The 19,554-nt window shown below is 43.1% G+C and overlaps 1 protein-coding gene across 1 annotated transcript in view; it reads right to left on the bottom strand.

The window, feature by feature from the left end:
• Positions 1-263: 263 nt before the first annotated feature.
• SNX18 (sorting nexin 18) overlaps positions 264-19,554 on the bottom strand; it is a 62,737-nt gene continuing 43,446 nt past the window's right edge. Inside the window, exon 2 of the mRNA XM_040339355.1 lies at positions 264-1,014. Within this exon, the coding sequence (XP_040195289.1) occupies positions 761-1,014 (254 nt within the window). The 3' untranslated portion in view covers positions 264-760. The remainder of the gene's footprint in view (positions 1,015-19,554) is intronic.

Genomic DNA, 19,554 nt, shown 5'->3' with positions numbered 1-19,554 from the left:
AGGTCTCCCTTAGTGCTTCCCACAATTCACTAGTAGAGAGTTAAGCACAACTTTGTACATATCATGTAACCAAGATACCCAGCAACAGTCTGAAATTTCACTGCGACTTTCTGACCTCCTCAATTCAAGGAGTATGTCTACCATCAAACAAATTATAAGTTAACACTACAGTATATATATATATATATATATATATATATATATATATATATATATATATATATTTTTTTTTTTTTTTTTTTACATCAGATGCATCATTCTCCTGTGATAAAATATGAATTTATTGCTAGAAAAAAAAAAAAAGATGGATGTTTAAAAAGGCACAAGAAAAGTTGCTCAAGTAGAAGTTCTGTAAACAGAGGATTTGTTGAATCCAAAATGTAATAAAAAAAAGGCAACGGATGACATTGTGTGTGTTAATTAGTCCAATCAAAGTATGCATCGTGAACTCATACTCCCAAGAAATGGTAAGGCAATCTGCATACTTCATACCCCACAACATGTACAATGGTAGTGTAAGCTTAGATAATATAATTTAAATATAAATGTGCTATGCTGGATCTATGCGGAACGGTTATATCATGGTTCCAATGTTGTTTTCTGCATCACAGTTTACTAAAAAATAAAATGTACGACCAGTCGTGTACCACCGCCAATTATTGGCAACAGGTTTTTTATCTTGTGTTGGGGGGGCGACTACAACCCCGGATTTAAACTTCCCCGAAATGGGGAGAAAAGTTCAGAGTCTCTGCAATGATCACTAGGCTGCGTCGTATTTCTGTAGTGCCTCCTCCAACGTTAGCGTCACTTTTTGAAAGAAAGTTATCTGTTGCTGTAGGAAATGCTGCATTTGTGATTTAAAGTCCCGCACGCGGATTTTGTGAAAGTGCTGGATTTCTGCCAGGGTGGCGTAGGAGATAATGTTACAGCGTTCTTGGATGTCGCTCGCTTTCTGGAGTTCCATCTTGCCCTCTTCCACATGCTTCTTGCTCTCGCGGACTTTGTTTAGAGCACCTACAAAATAAAAAGGAATAGTTACAGTTCAAGTCTTTCAAGTTAAAGTGGAACTAAACCCAACAATTTACCCCATCCCCAAAAAATCTCAAGTTATAAAATGTTCAATAAACCCTTACAAGTTTAAAAGGGTGGTGGACTTAAAAGAAGCCCTCAACAAAAAGTGGGCGAGGGGAGTTGCAGCATGAATATAGGTTTCCAAAGCTGGCAAGTACATGTTTTTTATCATTTTTGAACACCCAAGGCCATCTAGTAGGAAAATAAATGCAGACAAGCTTACAGTGGCAGTTTTTTTTAATGTAATCTGTGGCACTCCACTATCGAAAGCGATCTGTACACTTCCAAAAAAATGGGAATATGGGCACACTGCCTTTTCTTCTGAACCCATATGCTGGCTATCTATGCCCTAAAGCTGGCAAATACAGGCATCACATTTTGATTCTTGATGAATTTGTCAATCGATTTTTGTCAAAGTCGTCGTGAGAAATATTCTCAGCCAAAAAGCGCCTGCATCCAACCAGGGGAGCAGAAGCTGTCGGATACAATAGTAAGCACTATTGATTCACCAATAAACACCTTGTAGCATGCATACCAAGTAATTCAGCTTAGAATGCTGAACATGAGAAACCTTAACATGTATGGCCAAGCTTTAGTCTCGTCCCTCCAGCAATGACATTTCCTATTGCATGTCCTACCGCCAGCTTTTAAACTCAGGATAGGTGCAGGGTTAAGAGAATCCGTGAAAAGGAGTCATACCTTTTGTAGGATTTCAATAAACCCCATTGGGTTTGACAAATTTGCTTGGAATCTAGGAGCCAGATTAAAAAAGTTAGGAGCCAGAAAACGCACTCCGTCCGCCAAGCTCGTGAGCCGAAGCGAACACATATGTGAGTAGCGCCCGCTTACGTAAACGGTATTCAAACCACACATGTGAGGTATCGCCGTGATCGTTAGAGCGGGAGCACAAATTCTAGTCCTAGACCTCCTCTGTAACTCAAAACATGCAACCTGTACAATTTTTTAAACGTCGCCTATGGAGATTTTAAAGGGTAAAAGTTTGTCGCCATTCCACGAGCGGACGCAATTTTGAAGGATGACATGTTGGGTATCAATTTACTCAGCGTAACATTATCTTTCACAATATAAAAAAAAATATTGGGCCAACTTTACGGTTGTCTTATTTTGTGATAAAAAAGTGTATTTTTTTCCCAAAAAAAGTGCGCTTGTAAGACTGCTGCGCAAATACGGTGTGACAGAAGGTATTGCAATGACCGCCATTTTATTCTCTAGGGTGTTAGAATAAAAAAGTATATATAATGTTTGGGGGTTCTAATTGGAGGGAAGGAGATGGCAGTGAAAACACACATTAGAACTGCTAGAACTGTTTTACTTGTAATGCCAAATGGCCACCACAAGATGGCGTCAGATCACAGGCGGCCTCAAAAACCGGCGGGCGTGGGCGCCAGGTCACGATTTCTTGACGCAATTGCGACCGGATTTTGTCGAGCCCTGGCTTGGCCCTAAAGACTTGCAGATTTATGCTCAGTGGAGCTGCTGCATGAGAAGGAGACCATAGACAAGGGATCTTCAAACTACGACCCTCCAGCTGTTGCGGAACTACACATCCCATGAGGCATTGCATGTAAAATTATAAAAAAAAGTTATTTAAAAGCACAAAACACACCTGCACATACATATGCTGTATACACAAATAGTGTCCCACTAACACACCAAAGACCTCTATTACATCACATGTCAAAATGTGACAGCGCTGAAAGCTGAAAAATGGCCTGGGCATGGAGGGGGTTTAAGTGCCCTGTATTGAGGTGGTAAAGCCAGTGTGCATGGAGCCTTCTAGTCATTCCTAGGCAGTTGAGTTTAGAAGCATTTTTTGGAAGCAAAAAAAAAAAAAAAATGCGTTCAAGACGGATGTTCAGAGGCATTTGAAACCCAAAATGCCTGCAACAGCTTGAAAAAGCAGAAACTCGTGTTTAGTTTATAGGCGTTTTTAATGGAAATACTTTTCTGACCATTTAAACGCGGCATGAAAACGCGGCAAAACAGATGTTTTTAAACGTCGTTTACTAGCTGTCAAGTTCCATCGTTCAGGAGACGTTCCAAAACGTTCTGTGTACATGAAGCCTTAAGCCTCATACACACGATCGATTTTCCCGCAGACAAAGTGTCAGACTTTTGTCCGAAGTGCTTGTGCCTGGATTTTGTCTTGCATACAAACGGCACACAATTGTCGTCCAATAAACACGGATGTAGTGACGTACTACATGGTTTTTAAGCTCTTGAGCGCCACCCTTTGGGCACCTTCTGCTATCATGTTTGGCAAGCATTGATTCTGAGCATGCGTGTTTGTACTTTGGACTTTTGTACACACGATCGGAAAATTCGACAACAGACTGTTAAACATTGGAAAATTTTAAAGCCACCCATCAAACATTTGTCCACAGGAAATCCGACAATTGTCAGATGGAGCGTACAAATGGTCAGATTTTTTGCCAACAGTCTTATTACACATCTGTCGGAAAATCTGATCGTGTGTATGAGGCTTTATACCCTTTTCACACTGGAGGCAGTTTTCAGGCGTTTTAGCGCACGTCCGAACATAAAAGTTCTTTCACACTGGGGCGGCGTGCTTGCGGGACTTTAGAAAAATTCCTGCAAGCAGCATCTTTGGGGCTCCCAAAGCGCGCCTGCCCATTGTAATGAATAGGCAGCACTACCGAATTGCCTTTTTTTGCAAAATTTACCGTCTTTTTTTTGTATATGGCGCTAAAAATAAAAAACCTCGGGAGGCGATTAAATACCACCAAAAGAAAGCTCTATTTGTGGGGAAAAAAAAGGTGCATACATTTTATTTGGGTACAGTGTTGCACCCTGGTAGCGGCGATTTACCGCTAATAAAAGGGGTGAAAGGGGTCTTATGCCACGTACACACGATGTTTTTCAAAAACGTAATTTAAAATGAGCGTGTGCGGGCTTCACATCATTTTTCAGGTTCTGAAAAACGACAAAAAAAATAATTCAAACATGCTGTATTTTACATGATGTCGTTTTTCGGGTAGTAAAAAATGATCGTGTGTGGGCTAAAAAGACAAAAAAAACCTGCGCATGCTCAGAAGCAAGTTATGAGATGGGAGCGCTCGTTCTGGTAAAACTACCATTCATAATGGAGTAAGCACATTCATCACGCTGCAACAGACAGAAAAGCGCGAATCGTCTTTTACTAACACGGAATCAGCTAAAGCAGCCCCAAGGCGAATGGAACTTCCCCTTTAAAGTGGCGTCGTACGTCACCGCACTTTGCTATATCATTTTTTTAAAACGATGGTGTGTGGGCAACATCGTTTTAATGATGAAGTTGGGAAAACTTCGTTTTTTAGACATGCTGAAAAATTGTGACAGACTTATAATAAAAAATGCTTTAGTTAAGCAATACAACATGGCCATTCATCGTTTTAGAAGTGTATTTTCAAGAAAGTCTTTAAATTGAATTTTTACGGACCGGCTGAGCAAGATCCATCAGTATGAGCCCCATTTGCTGTCCCATTATAATGAAATGTTCTCTGTGTGGGTGGTTAGTGAGGCCTTTGAAGTTTATGTAGGTCACAACCTCCAAGCATCCTGCACACAGTGTAGTATTTGTAGGCAAATGCCGACATTCTTTCCTGTAATCACAGCCAAATACTGCTGTGTCCAGATATGCAATTACAGCACTTCATTGTGGCAGACCATGCAAAGTCACATTTAATGTCCACAGTGCCATCACAAGGAACCATGGATCCATACAAAGAAGATTAAAGATAACTAGGTCTACATTTAAAATGCTGATACATTACAGGGTTGTACTGCTCCTTGATCTTGGCAAGTTCTCCTTTCTACTTGTATTAGATGGTCCCCTCAGAGTTGGCCACGATATTTGGATTGAGGGTAGCTTCTTTCTCTGGTAGGGTTCAATGGAGCCAACCTTGCATGCATGCTCCCAGCTGGCACCTGCAGACAATACATGTGTCCATAAAAAAAAAAAAAAAAAAGATAGCTGGGCAACAGGCCAAGATAAGCGAGGCACAAGCCCCCTACCTGGAAATTCAGTGAAGCTGCGCTCTGGGACCTGGAGCCAGTGGTAGTGTGCAGATCGCTAGGTTTGTACACACATACTAAGATAATTATGTACAGGACAAGGTTTATTAAAATATTTTAAATATTGAGCATTTACTATTACTTCAAAGGCTTATGCCGCGTACACACGATCATTTTTCAGGTTGCAAAAAACAACGTTTTTCAGCCTCTTCATCGTTAAAACGACGTTGCCCACACACGATAGTGAAAAAAAAAAATTCTCTATCAAAGCGCAGTGACATACAAACACGTACGACGGCACTATAAAGGGGAAGTTCCATGCGAATCACGCCACCCTTTGGGCTGGTTTTGCCGATTTTGTGTTTGTAAAAGACGATTTTTTCTGTGTTACAGCGTGATGAATGTGCTTACTCACGGGCGCTCCCGTCTCATAACTTGCTTCTGAGCATGCGCGGGTTTTTCTAGTCGTTAAAGCCCACACACGATCATTTTTTACAACCTGAAAAACGACATTGTTTAAAACGTCGTTAAAAAATGCAGCATGTTCGAATTTTTTTTTTTTGTTGTTTTTCAGAACCCCGAAAAATGCTCTGAAGCCCACACACCATCATTTTAAATAAATTTTTTAAAAAACAAAGTTTTTTACAACCCGAGAAATGATCGTGTGTACGCGGCATTAGGGTAAAACATATACCGTATATACTCGAGTATAAGCCGAGTTTTTCAGCACATTTTTCAGTGGTGTAGTGAGTAGCACTCTCGCCTAGCAGTAAAAAGGGTCGCTGGTTCGAATCCCAACAATGACACCACCTGCCTGGAGTTTGCATGTTCTCCCAGTGCCTGCGTGGGTTTCCTTCGGGTACTCCGGTTTCCTCCCACACTCCAAAGACATGCCGATGGGTTAATTGCCTTCCGTCTAAAATTGTCCCTAGTATATGAATGTGAGTTAGGGACCTTAGTCTGTAAGCTCCTCGAGGGTAGGGACCAATGTGAATGTACAATCTATATGTAAAAGCACTGCGTAAACTGACGGCGCTATACAAGTACCTAAATAATAATAATAAATAACAACAACAACAACAACAACACTCGAGTCACCTATTTGGCGCCTGATCTCCTGGAATTTGGGGACCCGGTACTGGCCGGCCGTAGGTCCCCTGGACCCCAAACCAAACTTGGCACACATGTAGCCCCACTCTTCCTCTACAAGTGTGCCTACAGACAAAGAGCCCCTCGATTTTTCAAAGCCGGGCACCCCTTCCATAGACTCCAATGTTAAACGGTAATTTCTCCGGTGAGTTTGGGGACCCGGTACCGGCCGCTCGTAGGTCCCCTGGACCCCAAACTTGGCACACATAAAGCCCTATTTCTCTACTATAAAAGTGTTATCTGAACCTACGGCTGGGGAGCACCGATTTTTCAAAGCCGGGCACCCCTTCCATAGACTCCCATGTTAAACGTCAGTCTAATTATGGGCACAGTGAGGCATGGGCATGGAAACAGTGGAGGCAAAGTGAGGCATGCAGATGGACACCCTAGGCCAGGGGTGTCAAACTGGCCGCCCTCCAGCTGTTCCGAAACTACAAGTCCCATCATGCCTCTGCCTGTGAGAGTCATGCGTGTAACTGTTAGCCTTGCAATGCCTCATGGGACTTGTAGTTTTGCAACAGCTGGAGGGCTGCCAGTTTGACACCCCTGCCCTAGGCTTATACTCGAGTCAATACCTTTTTCCAGTTTTTTTTTTTTTGTGGTAAAATTAGGTGCCTCGGCTTATATTCAGGTCGGCCTATACTCGAGTATATACGGTAGTTACCAGCTTAACATGAAGCGGAGGATATAGGGAAGGGTTAGTAGTTCAACTCAGAAAATCTGCCTGAAAGGTGCCATCACTACTATTCCAGAGATACAGTGCAGTTATTGTGATCATCCCAGGACAAGAAATGTGCTTTTGGCGGGATCACTAGTTTAAAAAAAAAACAAAAAGAAATGGAAATGATGCTTCCACATAATCTAAAGCAGGGGTGGCCTGCGGTGTGGGTAAACCGCAGCACATCAGTGTGAAAGGAGTCTTGGGCCCTTTTCACATGATCAGCCCTACCAAATGGGACCCTCAATTCGCCTCTATAGAGTGACAGATGTCTGTTTACGCCCACCTACCTCCAATCCGAAAAACAGAAAGGAGTTTGTCCCCTTTTATCTAGGTGGATCAGAGGGCCTATAGAGTAGCCGTGACCTGTCATTCGCTTGCTCCGCTCATTGTGGCCCTCGACTGGTTACAAAGTTGCTTAAGTGGCCCTCGCTCTTCAAAAGGTTGGGCACCCCTGATCTAAAGACTGGTAAACAGTACAAATTCTTTTTTTTTTGGTTTAGATACCCAGAAACTCTACATGGTCTTTCCTCTCCCAGTGGCTCGGCAGAAAAGATGTGATATAAAACGCAGGATCAGCAGAGCTCCTCTGGTCTCCCTTCCTTAGGTCTGGCTGCCAGATGGAGTTTGGTTCCCTATGAGTCAGCAGCAGAGGCATCCAGCATGATCAGGATGACGTTGACAAGACTCCACTGCAAGATGTGGAATTCACAATTCAGCAGAATAGGAAATGCTGCAGCCAGCGGGGTATCCGGGTCCTTACATAGAGGAAAGTGAAAGGAAATACTAAATAGACATTACACAGCATAAAAAGAGATCACCTGAGTAATAAAAACATATGTAATACTGATCAAATATTTACCCTGGCACCAAAATCATCACACAAGATCTGTCCTGTACACATTCAGCAAGGCTGAGCATACACAGGGGGTGGGGGATGGGAACGCCATCCCCGCCAGAAGACCGTGATTATCGCTAGCAGCTATAGCAGCCACTAGCGATAATCGGAATAGAATCCAGCAGGCTGGTTGTACCCTGGTTGATGGATCAACTTGGTACATTCAGCCTGCCCATTAACAATGTGGCCAGCCTAACTCATTAGCAAATATTACAGTGTGGATAGAAGCCGATACAATATATAGGGATCTAAAGGTTTTTAATTGGTTAGCAACCGCCCACCGTAGATATATTGCGTCAGGGCGGCTGCTCTGTGCAAGATTATGTACCTAGTTCATGATCTGACACCGCCGGGAGATTGTTCATGACAAAGGCAGAACGGCGCTCTGCCTATGTAAACAAGTCAGATCGCTGTTCTGTGAGAGGGAAATGTGATAATCCTGTGTTCCTGCTAAGCAGTAACACGTATCTTTACATTCCCACAGTCAAAGCACATGCCCCACAGTTAGTAAGCACTCCCAGGGAACACATTTAACCCTTTGATCACCCCTTCACTGTCATTAGTACAGTGACAGTGCATATTTTTAGCACTGATTTTTTTTTGTATATAGCACTAAAAATAAAAACCACAGAGGTGATCAAATCCCACCAAAAGAAAGCTCCATTTGTGGGGAAAAATGGACAAACATTTTATTTGGGTAATGCGTTGCACGTGTGGCGCAATTGTCAGTTAAAATAAATCAGTGACGTATTGCAAAAAATGGCCTGGTCATAAAGGGGGTAAACCTTCCGGAGCTGAAGTGGTTAACCCAAGATTCACACTTTTTCTAACTGGATTAATTTGGAAAATTGTGTGAATCGTGGGTAAAAGTTGTGCGAGATCGTTTATAAATAAACAGACCCCATATAGTTATACCAGTGTGATTTTAGTGCAACTAAAAAAAAAAAAATGCTAGACTTCTAGCTGAGATAGTTAGGACCGGTGTTGATGGGTTTTGCCATCGGACAATTGCTGTCGGATTTCTGCCAGCAAATGTTGGATAGCATGCGTTAAAATTTCCCGGCAACAAATGTGTGTTGTCGGTTTATCCGACCGGATGTACAGAAGTCCATCACACAAAAGTCCAAAGTACAAACACGCATGCTCAGAAGCAATGCACACCATAACTAGCAGATGTTGCCCAAAGGGTGGCGCTAAAGAGCTGGAAAAAACACGCAGTTTTGTGTTTGTTGGCCGACTATTCTTTGTCGTTTGTATGCAATACAAGTTCACGGCCAACGCCCTTCGGACAAAAGTCCTACGCTTTGTCCGTGGAAAATTCGATCGTTCGGCTTTACAGTAAAGAACCCTCTACTTAGTTTAAAATTAAACCTATTTTCTTTTAATTTTAATGATTGGCCCTATTAACCACTTAAGGACCGCCGCACAACGATATATACGTCGGCAGAATAGCACGGCTGGGCACATGGACGTATATATACATCCCCTTTAAGAGCCCAGCCGTGGGCGGTGACCGCACCCCCGGACCCGATTGCCGCAGGTGTCCCGCGATCGGTCACAGGAGCTGAAGAACGGGGAGAGGTGAGTGTAAACAAACCTTCCCCGTTCTTCTCTGTGGCAATGTCAGTGATCGTCTGTTCCCTGATATAGGGAACGACGATCACTGACGTTACACATCCAGCCACGCCCCCTACAGTTAGAAACACACATGAGGTCACACCTAACCCCTACAGCGCCCCCTAGTAATCAGTGCATTTTTAGCACTTTTCGCTGTGAAAATGACAATGGTCCCAAAAATGTGTCAAAAGTGTCCGATGTGTCCGCCATAATGTCGCAGTCACAAAAAAAAAAAAAAAAAAAAAAAAGCTGATCGCCGCCATTAGTAGTAAAACAAAAATATATTAATAACAATGCCATAAAACTATCCCCTATTTGGTAAACGCTATAAATTTTGCACAAACCAATCGATAAATGCTTATTGCGGGTCCATTTTGCTTTTAAATGTCCTTATTTCTTCTGAGAAATCCTCACTTCCTGTTCTTCTGTCTGTAACTCCACACAGTAATGCAAGGTTTTCTCCCTGGTGTGGAGTGTCGTGCTCGTCCCCTCCCTTGGACTACAGGAGAGTCAGGACGGCCACTAACACACAGCTCCTTTCTCTATCTGCAACGTAGTGTCCCGACTCTCCTGTAGTCCAAGGGAGGGGGCAAGCACGACACTCCACACCAGGGAGAAAACCTTGCATTACTGTGTGGAGTTACAGACAGAAGAACAGGAAGTGAGGATTTCTCAGGAGAAATAAGGACATTTAAAAGCAAAATGGAAGGATGAGGTAAGTGAAGGAGGACTGCACTAAGGTAAAGGAAGCTATTTAGGAAAAATAAATTCCTTTACAACCCCTTTAAAGGAGTTCTCTGACCTAAAACTTTTAACCCCCGCTGTGCCCGGGCTGTAAAACTATACAAAATAAACTTTCACTTACCTGCCTACGATCCCCCGTTGTTCCGATATCGCCGTCCCGTTCTCCGGTCCCGGGCCCCTTCCGCTTCCTGTGTGTCGGTGACTCATAGTGAGCTCAGCCTATCAGCGGCCGCAGCAATGTCCCGTCGCGGCCGCTGATAGGCTGAGCGCACTATGAGTCACCGACACACAGGAAGCGGAAGAGACCGGGACCGGAGAATGGGACGGCGATATCGGAACAACGGGGGATCGTAGGCAGGTAAGTGAAAGTTTATTTTGTATAGTTTTACAGCCCGGGCACAGCGGGGGTTAAAAGTTTTAGGTCAGAGAACTCCTTTAAGCCTGGTCTAATTTGCGCCAATAGGGAAAACAAATACACGATAGGTTAGTCTGATGAAAACGGTCTGATGGATTTTTCCATCAGTTATCCAATGAAGCCGACTGATGGTCAGTCGCGCCTACACACCATCAGTTAAAAAACGATCGTGTCAGAACGCGGTGACGTAAAACACAACGACGTGCTGAGAAAAATGAAGTTCAATGCTTCCAAGCATGCGTCCACTTGATTCTGAGCATGCGTGGATTTTTAACCGATGGACAGAGATGATCGTTTTTTTCTATCGGTTTTTTATCCATCAGATAATTTTAAAACAAGTTCCCTTTTTTTTAACCTATGGATAAATAACCGATGGGGCCCACACACAATCGGTTTGGTCTGATGAAAACGGTCCATCAGACTAACTTATCGCGTGTACGCAGCATAAGGCAGTGGTTCTCAACCCAATAGTGCCGTGACCCCCTTGATAAAATTTCCCAAGTTGTGGGGACCCCCAACAATAAAATTATTTTCGTAGCGTGGTTTGCCAGCACCCAAGGCAAGGCAAGTAATTTACACCTCTAACCCACGGACATTTAGTGCTCCCTTCCACTCGTACAGTATTAAAACCTCTTATGGTACATTTTAGGATGTTCCACTCTTCTCCTTGCTTTTCTTTTTATCTCTATCCCAATTTCTTCCCCCCCCCCCCCCACCCCCATCCTTCTCTCTAGTGGTCTCTTGTTCTTTCTTTTATTCTTTCTTTCCCTTTTCCTTCTCTCTCTTCCATGTATTCTCTATTTGTATTCCTTCTATTATTTCTTGGTGGGGGTTGGGGGAAATGGGATGAGTTGCAATGGGATCAAGGTGCTCTTGATCATCTGCTGATCCGAGAACTGTAGTGGGGACCTTTAATGGCAACTATAATTACAGGTATTGTAACTCACTGTGTCTCCAACTTTGTGTTTGTCTCGCAGCAGTGACACCTATGCCAAAATCAGGAGATAGGGTCTCCTTCAGCCCCTCCCATTTCACATTCTTCACCAGTCAGCTGACCTCTAGTTTCTGCCCCCCAGCCATGGCGTGAACTGAATGGGATGCTGAATGGCCGAAAAAAAGCTGGGAGAGCAGTTCGGGTTTTCGTAACAGCCCAGGATTCGGTGACCCCTGGCAAATTGTAATTTAACCCCTGAGGGGGTCCCAACCCCCAGGTTGAGAACCACTGCCCTAAGGCAATCAGATATTCCATGAATCATCAGTGCACAGCAGTATTACGTTTTAATAAATAGTTGCAATTAGTGGCATTTAACTGGATTTGTAGTGTTGAAGACATTTCGTAGTTTATCCAAGCCGTTTCTTCAAGGGTTTAGACCAGCTACAAAACATCTTCAACATTACAGAACAATCCGGTTAAATGTACCCAACTAGTTTTAGATATACCACGACCTGGATAAAAAAAAAAAAAAAAAAAAAAAAAAAACCCCTTCAGGCTCGGTTCACATTGGTGGATGCGGGAACTACATCAATTTCTGTGCGGGTTCACACATCGCATCTGAATCGCAGGCAGTTCACTCTGCTCTCTGTGAACCACTGTGGGTGTCAATATAAAGTTAATGACACCCCCAAATTGGCTCGCAGAAAGCAGTGTGAACTGTGGAATCAAATTGCATGGGTCTAAACGCCCATGTGATCCGATTTCAGTGCGGCCCAAAAAAAGGGTCCTCCACCATTTTGATGCCAATGCGATTTCAGCCAAACTGCACGGCTGAATTTGCATTGCACAGACATCGCATGTGATGTGCACAGGCATGTGGTGCGAAATTACATGCGATGTCTGGCATTGCACTAGTGTGAACCCAGACATTTTGATAATAGATAGCTTTAGGGTTCATGCATGCTGAAACCTCTTTTCCTCTAGAAACAAAGGGGGTTATTTACTAAATAAGTGCAAATTAGTGCAAAATCTGGTGCAGCTCTACATAGAAACCAATCAGCTTCCAGGGACTATTGCCCAAGCTTGATTAAACACGGTGTTAGAAGCCGATTGGTTTCTATGCAGAAGGGTGCCATTGTCTTCTGTATTGTCCTTTAGGATCGTCTGTATTTTCCTTTCACTCTTGTGTAACTTAGGATCTGACTTGAGACCCAAAGTCGCAGGACACGTGAAATGCCATGCATCTCTATGAGAGCCAGCCATTCCAATTGACACGATTAAAGTCACTGTGACTTCAGAAAAGGTTCCTGCACTACTTTGATGGGACTTTGACACAATTTCAATGCCAGAGAGTGTAATGCCGCGTATACACAATCATTTTTGACATGAGAAAAAAAAAAAAAGTTTTCGGCATGTAGAACAAAGTTTTTCCAACTTCATCATTAAAACGACGTTGCCCACACACACCATCGTTTTAAAAAAATGCTCTAGCAAAGCGCGGTGACGTACAACAGTACGACGGCACTATAAAGGGGAAGTTCCATGTGGATGACGCCACCCTTGGGGCTGCTTTAGCTGATTCTGTGTTAGTAAAAGACGATTCGCGCTTTTCTGTCTGTTACAGCGTGACGAATGTGCTTACTCCATTACAAACGGTAGTTTTACCAGAACGAGCGCTCCCATCTCATAACTTGCTTCTGAGCATGCGCGGGTTTTGAACGTTGTTTTAGCCCACACACGATCATTTTTTACAACCTGAAAAACGACATTGTTTAAAACGTCGTTAAAAAATGCAGCATGTTTGGGAAAAAAAAAAATTGTTGTTTTTCAGGAACCTGAAAAATTATGTGAAGCCCACACACGATCATTTTAAATGACATATTTTTAAAACAACTTCAAAAATCGTATCAAAGTCAGACTCCAAAGTTGCAAAAAAATCCAGCTTCGAAATCACACAATATTGGAGTTGCCTAGTGTGAAAAGTGCCTTAGGTGTTCAAGCTATAGCAGAAAGAAAAGAAAAAAAAAAAAAAAAAAAAGTCTAAAGCACTCAGTTTGGGGGTGTATAAAAAATAAAAATAAAAACACCTTCATACTTACACCTCTATACAACAATCGGGGTGATGCTGCCCATGTTGGCTCCAAGACCAACAGCTGAGTGATCACATGACCACCAATCACAGTGGATTGTCCGCAACCGTTGTCTGCTCCCCCCCCCCCTCCGGGGCTCACTGGAGTTCTGGACAGAAGAGGGGGCGGGTGCTTATAGAGCTGTCAATCAGGCAGCTGGGTGGATCATGACAATATGGTTGGGATCCTTCCAGAGCCTGGAGCTGTTCTGTGGCATGAGCTGATAGCGGACAATAGCCTTCTATATGAGGACTCTGGGTCACAGGAGAGCAAACCTGCAGCCCTGTGATCCCACAAGAGCAGTATGGACAAAAAAAGCTTTGCTCATACTTCTTTTAACTTGAAATATTTCCCTGGTTGCTTTTACAGTTTTATCAAATTGTTCCAGATTTGATATCTACAATCCATTCTGTATGACCGCAGCGCAAAAATCAATAACAATAACAGGATACGCCACCCACCAGTAATCTGATGGTGTCCGAGCTTATGAATTTGAGGTTACCACCTCCCTTACATGATAAATGTTTGGGCCTGTCGATTGGCTGCACAGACCCAAACCCTTCATCATCGGTGAAGGTCACGTGCTCCCCCATACCAGCAATCGCAGGGTATTTTGATGTGGCCTAAATGGAGCAGCTGCTGAGTAGCAAAGAAGGAAACAAAAGTAAAGTAAAACCGGGTTGCACACAATGAGCAATGTGACATTCAGGCAACGTTAAGTCCTCATGCACACAGGCCGTTAGAAAAAATGAGCTGCAAAGCCAGTAAAGACGCCAGGAAAAAGCAGCTGTAAAAACACGCTTTTAGTAGCTTTTTGCATTGGCGTTAATGCGCGTCTCTCTGCCTCTAATTTCCACTCCCAAATACAATTACTACAGAGCACAAGTCGCATGACATGTCAAAAATCAATGGTTCCCTGTGAGAGCCATCTTAACGAATCTGACTTTCAGCACATTGATTTGAATAGAAGTCGCATCCAAGTTGGATCATCGTCATGCAACTTATGCTTTGAGGATCTTGAAGGGGAACCCCGCGCCAAAAAAAATAAAAAAAAATACATACCAGACCCTTAGCCAAGCATGTAGCCCACCAGGTCAGGAAAGAGGGGGGGGGGGGTTGTGAGTGAGCCCCCCTCTGGACCATACCAGGCCACATGCTAGCAGCCGAGGAAGACGACACGTTGGAGCTACAACGTGGGACATTCTTAATTTTTTATAAAAGGACTTGTCAAAAAAACTCTTGTTTTTATTTACACCACACTGCTTTTTTGGGGGTGAATGGGTAGGGATACAATGTACCCCATTGCTCATTCACATAGGGGGAGGCAGGATCTGGGGGCCCCCCCTTGTTAAAGGGGGCTTCCAGATTCCAATAAGCCCCCTGCCCGCAGACCCCCACAGCCACCAGCCAGGGTTGTGGGGAGGAGGCCCTTGTCCCCATCAACATGGGAACCAGGTGCTTTAGGGTGGGGGCACAGAGCCACCCCTGCCCCAAGGTGCCCACCCCACCCATGTTGAGGGCATGTTCAAGGAGGGAGGGCAGGGGGTGATTGCTCACTTTTTTTTTTTTTTTACGGGGTGGGGTTTTCCCTCAAAATATATATCAGACCCAAGGATCTGGTATAGTCTTGGGGAAGAGGGGGCTCCACATTATTTTCTTCATTCTGGCGTGGGGCTCCCTTTCAAGACTAATACCAGACTCAAAGGGCCTGGTGTGAACCTGGGGAGGGACCCCACGCTGTTTTTTTTTGCGTAGGGTTCCCACTTAAGATCCTCAGAGCACAAGTCACATGCCACAAATTGGATCATGATGATCCAACTTCCATTCAAATCAATGGGCTGAAAGTCGGATCAGTTAAGACAGCTCTCATAGGGAACTATTGATTTTGACATGTCAAAAAAAAAAAAAAAAGGAGAGGTTTGACAACATATCTCTTGAAACAGGTTTTCACTCACAATCTTCGCAGGTGTAGAACTGTACACCTTTCTTACAATTTAACAGCAGAGTTGCAAAGAGTTGACATGCACCTGTTGTAATCGAATATTCAGAGAACCTTGACTGCAACACAATGAAGAAACAATTAAAATATCTTCTAAAAAAGCCACTTCATATAAGAAAAGCATATTGCACCAATAAAGGACAGCTAATAAACTAGATTTTCCCATAAAGTATCCGTGCACGCCATCTCCTCCAATCAAAACAGTCATGTTCAAAGTATGCAATAAGGAAGTAGAGTTTATAAAGCCAGACAGCTATTTATAGATCCCTTATCCGGCAGACATGGAAAAGTGAAGACTTACTGGGTGATCACATGAGAATTACTCACGTTTGTATTTATAAATCATTTTTTTGGACAAGTCAGAAAGCTCATGCCTGCAGAGATGGATCAGAGATGGATCCTATACGTTTTGGGTGGCTTGATAAATATACGGATACAACGTAAAGCTACTGTAGTTCTATAAATAATCCAGGGTTTGACAAATTTGCTTGGAATCTAGGAGCCAGCTAAAAAAGTTAGGAGCCAGAAAAAACGAGTAGCGCCCGCATATGTAAACGGTATTCAAAACCACACATGTGAGGTATCGCCGCGATCGTTCGATCAAGAGCAATAATTCTAGCTCTAGACCTACTCTAACTCAAAACATGCAACCTGTAGAATTTTTTAAACGTCGCCTATGGAGATTTTAAAGGGTAAAAGTTTGTCGGCATTCCACGAGCGGACGCAATTTTGAAACGTGACATGTTGGGTATCAATTTACTCGGCGTAACATTATCTTTCACAATATAAAAAAAATTGGGATAACTTCACTGTTGTCTTATTTTTTTAATTAAAAAAGGTGTATTTTTTCCCCCAAAAAAAGTGCGCTTGCAAGACCGCTGTGCGAATACGGTGTGACAAAGTATTGCAACGATTGCCAGTTTATTCTCTAAGGTGTTAGAATAAAAAAATATATATAATGTTTTGGGGGTTCTAATTAGAGGGAAGGAGATGGCAGTGAAAAAACAAAATTAAAGCTGCTGTTTTACTTGTAATGCCAACGGCCACCACCAGATGGCGCCAAGTCACAAAAGGAAGCTTGGGCCTTTACAAGGCAGCAAAGCCGCGGCCTCAATTACCGGCCGTCGCGGGCCTGCCACGGTGGGGGCGCACGGAGACACAGGATCCTGTGCCTCCGCGGCCTCAATTACCGGCCTCAATTACCGGCCCCAATTACCGGCGGGCGCCAGGTCACAATTGCGACCGGGCGCCCAGGTTTTGTCGAGCCCTGAAATAATCAATAGTGTAGAACCAGTGTGAGGAGGTGAGTGGCTGGCCAGATAACACAAAATTATCATTCTGATTTGGGGCGAGTTCACACTGGTACAACAAAACACTCCGACATTAGAAGCACATGGCACATTATGTGTATAAACCAATGGTTCCCTATGAGAGCCGTCTTATCTTGTCCGACACAAGTCAGTCCGACTTTGAAAAAAAAGCTTCCTGTATACTTTGGCCCTACTTTAGCACATTGAATATCACTGAAGTTGGATCAAAAGTAGGATCCTTGTCCTAACCATTCGACTAGTGACATCCAACATGGTGATTACAGCAGCAGGAAAAGGGAATTTATATAATTATGGAATTATTTTTATTAGTCTGGCTTTTCTTTTGACCATGTCAAAGTCGGAGCAAAATCTTACCTTGCTCATTCAAGTCGAATGGAAGTAGGACTGATGTCGCAGGGCAAAGTAGGATGACAGTCGTACAATAGTCGTGTCATACCAGTGTGAACCCAGCCTTCCTAAACTAGGGTTCCTCCCGAGGTCTTTAGGGGTTCCTTGTGCAATGAGCAGATTCTGCCTCTCAGATGAGTAACCGCTGGACACCAATCATCTTTTAGCTATCTGTAGGGTGGGATTTTTCTCAATGACTACAAATGTAGGGAATGTTCTTCCCGGTGATCATCACACTAATGAACCATGAGTTGTAGATATAGTAATTATTAGTAGAAGTTCTCGGACACTGGAAAGTTAAAAAGATTGAGAAAGGCTGGGCTAGCATATGGGGCCTATTTATAAAAGCAGTGTTACCCCGGGCCAGACTACCACTTTTCATAAAGAAAATATTCTAGCACATTTTATAAAACAGCTTCCAATTTGCTTGCTTATGACCTCTAAAGAAAAACTGATTAAATTGAATGAATGGGCAAAGGAGTCTTATCACATCTGTCAAAGTCATGTGATCAGGTGTGGCTTCCATCATGGAGCCCAGGTTCACACTGGGTACGATTTGAGATGTGATTTCACATGTGAAAATCGCATCTCAAATCGGCGGCATTTGCCGGCAATGACACCGTCCTAATTGGTGCGACGCCACATCTGCGGCGCTGCACCGATTTCAAAAAGTAGTTCCTGTACTACTTTTTGCGATTTCGGGCCGCGATTTACATTGACATCTGTGCAGATGTCTCTTAAATCGCGGCCGAAATCGGGACAGCCAGCGGGAGTAAAGCAGAGTGGAGTGTATTCTGCGGGGTCATGAAAGACTGTAGGTTACACATTGTGCTATGTATTTTATAAGTGAGAAAAGCAGGAGCAACTCTTTGTTATAAAATCTCAGTTTCTCATAAACATAAGCAACTACTTACCTCTTCACCCATAAGTCATTGTGCCTAGTACTGCTCGTCTATTCATGTCCAACCACCATCGCTCATTGCACACTGCGCAGGTCTGAATTGCACCACATGACCTTTGCAGCACCTATATGTTCAACATGGAGATGAACGAAACTGATAATATGAAGTAAGCATTGGTCAGCACCAGGGCCAAAGACAGATCTGTGAAAAAAACATGTCTACCTATGTATACTCATCTTCTAGCCCTCTAAATGGAAGATACAGCAGAAATATCAATTTCGACATTTGGAGAAACATGCACACATTGGAATTCCAATTTTCCATTAGTATGAACATCTGTTTTGTACACTTCCCTCACCTGATGTCCTCTGTGGCCCTCATAAAAACACATACAAAAGGGAAAAGGCTTCACAATGCTGCAAGATCAACTACATAGAATTTTCACTAAGGAAGAAGCTGCAAATATTCTGCCCGGAAGAATTGGCTGCTCAATGACCAGAGCATTTTTTTGCGATTCGGCACTGCGTTGCTTTAACCGACAATTGCGCGGTCATGCAACTCGTACCCAAACAAAATTTACGTCCTTTTTCCCCCCCACAAATAAAGCTTTTTTTATGGTGGTATTTGATCACGTCTGCGGTTTTTATTTTTTGTGAGAAAAAAAAAAAAACGCACATGAAAAAAAATGCTGTACTTTTTGCTGTAATAAATAGCCCCAATTAAAAAAAATTTAAAAAATATTCCCTATTTTTGTCAAAAAATGTATAAAAAAACGTATATTGATTGGTTTTGCAAAAAAGTTATAGCGTCTACACTTACGTCATTTTCATTTAATTTTTTTTTTTTTACTAGTAATGGCGGCGATCTGCGATTTTTATTGGGACTGCGATATTGCAGTGGACAAATCTGACACTTTTTTGGTGTCATTTATACAGCAATCAGTGCTATAAAAATGCATCAATTACTGTATAAATGACACTGGCAGGAAAGGAGTTAACACTAGGGGGTGATCAAGGGGTTAACTGTGTTCCCTATTGTGTGTTATAACTGTAGGGGGGAGGGGACTGCCTAGGGGAAGAGAGAGATTGGTGTTCATACATTGTATGAACACACGATCAGTCTCCTCGCCCGAGAGAACCTGGATCTGTGTGTTTAAACACACATTATCCGTTCTCGTTATGGAACGAGCAATCGCAGGTGCGACCGACGGGCACTCACATCTGCT

The sequence above is a fragment of the Rana temporaria genome, chromosome 1 (genome assembly GCF_905171775.1).
Source record: "Rana temporaria chromosome 1, aRanTem1.1, whole genome shotgun sequence".
In the NCBI taxonomy this organism is placed as follows: domain Eukaryota; kingdom Metazoa; phylum Chordata; class Amphibia; order Anura; family Ranidae; genus Rana; species Rana temporaria.
The sequence above is the reverse complement of the archived record's forward strand: the minus strand, read 5'-3'. Positions and strand labels throughout refer to the sequence as shown.